Source organism: Lactuca virosa, chromosome 2 (genome assembly GCF_052849685.1).
Source record: "Lactuca virosa cultivar CGN04683 chromosome 2, Lactuca_virosa_CGN04683_v6, whole genome shotgun sequence".
Classification (NCBI taxonomy): Eukaryota; Viridiplantae; Streptophyta; class Magnoliopsida; order Asterales; family Asteraceae; genus Lactuca; species Lactuca virosa.
The window spans coordinates 65,331,833-65,339,850 of NC_136427.1; the positions used below are offsets into that span (position 1 = coordinate 65,331,833).

The following is an 8,018-nucleotide window of genomic DNA, read 5'->3' on the forward strand; positions in this document are numbered from 1 at the left end:
CAAGTGGGAGACTATTGGATTATGAGTCTAAGCCAATAACTAAATTAGTACAATCTTGAATTATTATCAAAGTCCTTTTGGGTTGCCCTCAAACCAAGTAATTGACTAGAATGCTTTTTGGAGAGAGAGAGAGAGAGATAGAGAGAGAGAGAGAGAGAGAGAGAGAGAGAGAGATTGATTTATTAAGCAATTATATGATTAACAAATTAATTCGAAATCAAAATAAATTATTTATTAATATATTATGTGAATAATATATTAATTATAAATAGTATTATTTAATTAAGAATTAAGAAGAAAATAATTGAATTAATTTTGGGATTAATTGGATTAATTAAAAGTAGAAGGTCTAAAGGTGTCAATGTTCAAAAGTTGAACATCTTCCAATTCTAGAACCTCCCAAGAGGGTGACGGTTCTATAGGGGTTTCTACAAGCTTTTTAGGGATTTAAGGAAGCTTAGAATGCCTTAGGGGGGAACCACTAGGGTTAGGGTTATCAAAAAGGAAACATGACTTGTATGTAACCTCCCTAATATTTATACAAACCCTAAGGGTTTGGAATTTTGGAATTTAACTCTCTAAGAGCCTTAGATCCAAAATTCTTCCTTCTCCTCCTCTAAAGCTTCTATTTGCTAGGGTTTGGGTGTGAGTCATTAGAGGCACAAGACTTCTGGTGCTAGCTTTCTGAAGACCAATTAAGAAGGAATTCTTGTTTATTTGCTATAATAAAAAAAATGTATGTAACTTTTATAAACCCTTTCTTAATTTCGAAAATAGAAATATAATAATAGGGTTCTTGATATTCATTTATTTGTTGCAAATCATAGTGAGAACATAGATCCATTAGCTTGCATGTGAACTTAGGGTTAAGTTTTTCTGCCAAAATAAGATTTTTGTAACCTGTAAAACCCATTATATTGGTGTAGAGGCTTGAATCACATTGTGTTGATAGGAAAACAAAGAATAACATGATGAGGAAGACATGAGGAATTGGTGCAAACAAAATCTTTTACGTGGTCTAGTGGTTTAGCAATTATGGTTGAGTGTCTAAGAAGAGGTTGTTGTAGCATTGGCTGTTGTGTTATTAGTTGAGGTATGGGTATATCATCTCCTGAATTAATATTTGATTGAGAGGTAGTTGATGATGAAGGATTCTGGTCTTCATCAGAGTGAAAATCCATGCTTCGAGGAATGAAAGACTCATCAACGTAATCTTTAAATGCATATGGGAAAATATATTCGTTAAAAATAACATCTCTAGAGACGAAGATCTGTATGGTTTCAAGATGATACAACTTGTAACACTTTTTCCCAAATGGATAGCCAACAAAAACATATGGTACTACACGTGGCTTAAATTCATCCTTATTACATTGTAGGGTACGTGAAAAACATAAGCAACCAACAGTTCAAGAGATCAGTATGACGGTTGAGTTCCATGTAATAGTAAATAAGGTGATTTTCCTTTTAATAACTTGGAAAGAAAAAACGATTTATAAGATACATGGATCTAAGTACACAGTCACCCTAGAATTTCAATGGAAGTTTGGATTGAAACAACAAGGCTCTAGATGTTTTAAGAAAATGTTTATGCTTGCGCTCGATAACCCAATTCTGTTGAGGGTTATGTCTACAAATCTTTTGATGAATGATTCCTCTTTATTGAAAATATAAAATGGCTTCATTACTAGAATCTAGTTCAAAAGCATTATCCGATCGAATAATCTTGACACTTTTATGAAATTGGGTTTTGACCATTTCAACAAAACCTTTAAGTACAATAAAAGCATTCCTTTTGGTGCTTAACAAGTGTGTCCATGTTGACCGAGTATAATCATCTATAATTGTTAAGAAATAAGATTTTCCATTTTAGGTTTTAGTATTGTAAAGGGCCCATGTGTCAATATGGATGAGATCAAATGATGAAGAAGTATGAATAAAGCTATGACTAAATGGAAGTTTATGTTGTCTAGCTTTTAGACAGATTCCACAAACATGATCAAACTCAAAATGCATATTCTTTAGAAATAGTAGAGTTTTCAACTTGTACAAAGAGAGATGTCCAAGTCTCTTATACCATATAGAAAACAAACTATCTTTTGACAAGTTTGTACAATCGAAATTGGAAAAAATAACAGAAGGATATGTAGGAACGTTTGAAGTAACTGATAGAGGAATGCTTTTGTTTGAATGTGTATTGGAATGAAGAAAATTGGCCAGCTTGATGTCTACCAAGAACCAGAGGCCTATTTAGAGAAGGGCCCTGCAACAAGAAGCAAAAATTGGTCTGAAAACACAACCATTGATCTTAAATCTCAACATAATTTGCTTATGGATTACCAGTTTAATTTGAAATGGGGAACATAAAGTACATTATGCAGGACAACATTTTCAGCTAGAATGATACTACCAACCTCATGTGCACATATCTTCTGTCTATTTGGAAGAATGATATGAAAAGGAAAAAACAAGAGTTTTAATCTGAAATAATAATGATAGATTATGGCACATGTGATCACTAGCTCCAGAATCAATAATCCAAGTAGTAGATGTTGTGACCAAACAATGACATCTGATACAATGATTTTAGGACAGAAAAACATTACCAACAAAACTGAGACTTGGATGATTTGTAGAAGATGGACATTGAAAAGTATTGGCTTGTGAATCATTTTTGTTTCCTTCTGATCCTTTTCTTGCAAGATTCATGTTTCTAATCATTGAAAAGAACTGCTGATATTGTTGGAGTTGTTTGTTTGTGAGATAATTGCATGAGTAACAGAAGAAGAGTTTGGTTGATTTTCAGCAACAGAAGGTTGGAATTGTTGGAGTTGTTTACTTGATAGAATGCCAATAACATTAGCATTAGCATTTCTTCCTTTGGTGAACTTGAAATCTTTCGGTAGCATTTATCGGCATTAGGAATAGGCTTCTTGCAGAAATTGCAAGTAATAGTTTTAAATTTGTTTTTGTAATGATTAACTCCAGATTTGACATTCATTAATGCATATTTTGATAAGAAGTGAGATGAAGAGTGTACCTCTCATTGTTTTTTCATCCAGAATCAGAAGAGCATAAGCTTGAGCAACAAAGGGAAGATGATTCATTGGAAGAATACACCTCTATTTGATCCATAATCGGTATTTAATCCCATGAGAAATTTAATCAGCCTTTGATTTTGCTGATTTTCTTGAATTGTGTCTGCAAGACAACAAGTACAGCTTGGAATCGAGGATAGGGCGTTTAATTCGTCCCATTGTTTCTTCAATTTGGTGAAATAGGTGGCCAGATCATCAGATTCCTGAGTTAGGTCAAAATTTTCCTTTTGAAGATGATATAATTTTGCTTCGTTTGATTGTCCAGATCTATCTTGAAGATCATCCCAATTAGCCTTCGTTGAGGATGAATAAAGCACTGATTCAACGATATCGTTGGTTAGAACATTGAGAATCCAGGAGGTGACCAAGTTGTTACACATCTGCCATAAGTAGAATGTTTCATGATCAAAAGAAGGCTTAGAAACTTTGTCGGTCACAAGACCGAGTTTATTTTTATCGGATAAAGGAATCATCATAGACTTTTTCCACCGGTTGAAGTTAGAACCATCAATATGTTTGGAGACTAATTGCATCCCTGGATGATCCGAAGGATGAAGATACAAAGGAATTTGATGAATTTGAGGTTGAATTTGAAATTTGAGGACTGGATGTTGATACAGGAGACATTCATGGCTCTGATACCATCTTGATGAACATAGAATGTGAGAATAGGGAAAAGTAGCTTTGATTATGAAAAGTTAAGTTACAATACAGAAGGGTAAGAGGGTAAAAATGGGAAATTAACTCCTAACTGTAATGAACTAAACTAACCACTTGCTAACAACTTTTAACAATCCCAAGAGTCAAAGTCACTCTCTATCAAATTGTTGTCGTCTGGCTTGATGAATAATGAATTCGATTGAAAATCGCCTGAGATGTAATTGCTTATGAAACAACGTTGTGGCAGATTTAGATCATAAATAGTATGTCATGGTCGATGGTAATATCACGTGGCTCGCATACTTGGGAAACCATATCCTATCAGGGAAATACTTCTTGTACAATGCATGTGAGATAGTGAGAGTCATGTGATCTATTTTATCTTTAAAAGAGTGTGATTTGAACACCTTGTACTACACGCATGGGAAGCTTCGTATTTGCTAAGTCTTTATTGGAAAATCATTGCTAGGTCGAGAACTCGTCGGAAAGTTGATCGGATGTTATCGGAGAAGGTCGGTCTCTAGCTAGAGACTCATGGGTGTGGTTTGGTCATTGGGTGGTTTCACTGGGAAAGTAGGTCAAGTCCATCGTAAAATATGTCGGAGGTTACCGGATCGTTCTCGATGAAGTGGAGTGTCTAGCTCGAAATCTTCTCAGTGGGGATGAGTATCCAACTCGGTATTTACTCGGTGAGGTCTAGTGTCCAACCCAGGAAGTGATAGGGTGACCTTAGTGTCCAGCCACCTTCTTTGTCCAACACTTGGAAGATTTTTGTCGCAATTGCTGTTGTGTCGAGAAGAAGTCTGGTGAAGCATGTCGTTACCGGAAACGGGGATGGTAACTGTGAAAGACATAGTTGACCGCTGCAATGAATAACTCTTCACAAGATAAGTTCTTTGGTAGTATTTCTTGACACAATTGATCCTTGTAATTTATATTTGACGTAGACAAAACTACAAAAATGTCCCTATGCATTTTTCACAGGTTTAATCCAAACCTACATTTTTGTGGCTTTGTTGTTCTATTGGCCATGCTTGGTTTTAGTCCCAATGAAAATTTAAATTACTATAATACCTTTAAGTATTTTTTTTTAATTCTTTATCTATTTAAATAATTAAAAAATAAGAAAAAAATCTCTCTCTCTCATCAACGACATAAAAAAACAGCCTAGATCATCTTCTTCCTCAAATTCGGGTTTGATTCCCACACCAACATCCTTTATCCTCTCTTTTTGCCTTAAGCTTTAACTCCAATTCTTCATGTGGATACATTAGAAAAGTATATCTTCTTCAGCCTAGCCTCACTTACAGACCTCTCTAACCCCTTAGACGGTCCATACCCACCTTCTTTAACCCCTGTTTTGATTTTAATTCTCTTACATTAACATCATAAACATAAAGATTCTTCTAGAAATCGTCACAACCTGCAGACCAGCCATCATTAAATCCCTTGGCCCAATAAAGACTACAAGGAGCCACCACCGGAGCCATTGTTCGAGTCAAGCGAGTTGTCATCATGGTCATTTTATAGAACTGGTATCCCAGAGTTCATCACAACCTTCTTGTTCCTCTACATTTTGGTATTACGTGTAATGGGTGTGGTCAAATCCACGTATTTCCATTTATCTTTTCATTCTTGAATATTTTTTCCCATTTTGGTCATTTGATTTTTTTTTTTAAATTATCTGTAGTCCTCAACATTTTTTTTGTGTTTGTGTTTTCCAACTTTTTTCATTTCTGCTTTTTATATTTTATTTTGATTTGTGTAACACAAAACGTCAGATAATATTTGTTAGATTATTTTAAAGTCATTTGATCTTATTTTGGTGCTGGTCACATGCATCAATATTCTGATTATTTTCTAACTCACTCCTATGTGATCGTTGCTAAAATAATGACAAATGTTAATTAAATGGTTTGAACACATCACATAGATATAATGACAGTCATATGAAATATTTTCAACAATTCCCACATATGGGACAGTTTTTGAATTGTCAAAAATTTATCTTTGAAAGATTGTGATGAGAGTTTGGAAAAACTAGTTATGTATAATTTTTAACATTTAAGAAACATAAAAAAATGTCCAAATAACTTTTTATATAAGGTCCAAGGGCCTTGAACACAATTCTCCTTATTTAAGAAAATAATATAGACAAAGTATGTTACTAAAAAAACTTTGTTTTAATTATGTCTTTGTTAAGCATTCAAACTGAAAAAGCATCACAATATTTTACTTGGTTCATGTTTTGACAGAGATTAGTAAGAGTTTTTGTTTTCGAATCAATGTCTCGGGTTCAATTTTGCAGGTAGATAAATATATGTATCTCGTAAAATTACCTAAGAACTTAAGGCATTACATAAAAAAAACAAAACAAAACAAAAAAACAAGTGGTCTAACATGTCGATTTAGATAAACTCTCATATGTATATCTCACATACCACTAACATTTATTCTTTTTATGGTAGCAAAACATTTTTATAATTATTAAAAATGACTAAATTAGTGATATCTCTTGATGTCCACGAAATCTTAGGTGTCACACCCCTGGTCGGCGGCGGAAGCGCCAAGTTGTGTGATGTTAGGATGTTGGGATTACATAATTGTTCGACGTAGCTATTTATTCATTAAATAAAATATATAACATAATTGTTCTACGTATAGGTAGGTTATGAAAGCAAAGTACAAAAGCAAAGCACATAAGTTCCGGGCTGCATCACCGGGGTTATATCCTTCTTCAGATGGGTTCATTCTCCTTAGAATACTTGTGGTTTGAGAGGTCAACATAATGTTGGTGATACCATAGGTTTTATTGTTATAAAATGTGTGTGGGTATTTCAGTTTTTTTGTTTATCCCAAACTCACTTCCTTGAGTTTGTGAGTACTATCACTACTTCCATATGTAGGTTCCTAGTGAGAGTCTAAGATGGTTGAGTGTTGGTTGACCTAAACTCGCTTCCTCGAGTTTGTCAGAACTATCACTATTTAGCTGGATTAATTCCTAATAATAGTTTATGATAGCTAGTTTTAGTTGACAAAGTTACGGTGAGTTCCTATAATCGAGCTATGATGTTGATCCTGAAAATACTATGACGCTTCATCGGACGTCACTGTGTTTTGAAAGTTATGTCTGCTTCGACTATCTCTCCCGCTTACTTAAGAATTAACGATTATATGCCAGATGTTAGCTAAAATTCTATTAGCGTGTTGATGAATTGTGTATCATCTAACTCTTGTCTTGGGGGCCTCCCTTAGTCGTTCATGTTGTTTTTTGCAATTTATTTATATGGTATACTTATTTTATATATATATATATATATATATATATATATATATATATATATATATATATATATATATATGTGACAACCCGAAATTTTTTTGCTTTGAAAGCTCAGTCAGTCAACTCAACTGAGTGTCAGACTCATTTCTAATGAGTTCTAGCCTTGTTAAAGGTCATTCTAAGAAGTTTTAGCCTAGTACACTTAAGGAGTAAGTGTTGGGAAGTACCTGCTAGAGACACTGTGCAACATTCGAGCCTTAATCCTCATCAAAATTAGTTCACGGCCACAACACTTGAGTTTACGGCCGTAAACTCAAGGTGGGCCGTAAACTCCCTCCTTATAGGCTCATATCCTTCAACTTTCTTCATTCTTTCACTTTCAAACTCAAGAACTTCCAATTCTCTCTCAAGTATCATCGAGTTCATCATCTTAGATCATCAAAAACGTAAGTGTTCTTCCTTTGATTTGTTAATACATCTCTTTATCTAATAACACCCTCATGATTCATCCATAAAAACATCCATTTTAACTAGATCTTCAAATCTTCAAGTTTCACCAAGAACACCAAGAACAGATACTAGTGTCCTTGGCCAAAATCGACCCTTTCAAGCCTCTATATCGTAAGTACTCTCTCCTTAACTTGTTGTCTAGTTGAAACACCTGATTAGAGCCCTGAAATCATCAAGAATGCAAGAACAAAAGGAGTTTACTGCCAAGCAATCTCCCTTGGCCGTAAACCCCTATAAGTGTGCCATTTTGGCCATAAACTCTTGCTAAGGCTTGCATTTGAGGCTAGAACACTCTCTTGTGCTTTGTAAGACCTTGAATCATCACCAAACTCATCATCAAAGAGAGTTTACGGCCAGGAGTAAACTCCATTGGCCGTAAACACCTCAACACCCTCCAAAACATTGGTTTTGCTCATCCTTGTGAAGAGCAATGGTCCCTCAAATTACCCTAGCCTTCAAACACCCTC

At 34.6% G+C, this 8,018-nt stretch overlaps 1 protein-coding gene across 1 annotated transcript; it reads right to left on the reverse strand.

The window, feature by feature from the left end:
- Window positions 1-3,103: 3,103 nt before the first annotated feature.
- Window positions 3,104-3,631, reverse strand: LOC145157467 (uncharacterized). Its single transcript, XM_079076503.1, has one exon. It carries the CDS (start codon window positions 3,629-3,631, stop codon window positions 3,104-3,106), a length of 528 nt encoding a protein of 175 aa, XP_078932629.1.
- Between the last annotated feature and the right edge of the window lie 4,387 nt (window positions 3,632-8,018).

Bases quoted from the DNA above. Each gene is read 5' to 3' on its own strand.
- LOC145157467 (XM_079076503.1), bottom strand. From the start codon at position 3,631: ATGCAATTAGTCTCCAAACATATTGATGGTTCTAACTTCAACCGGTGG.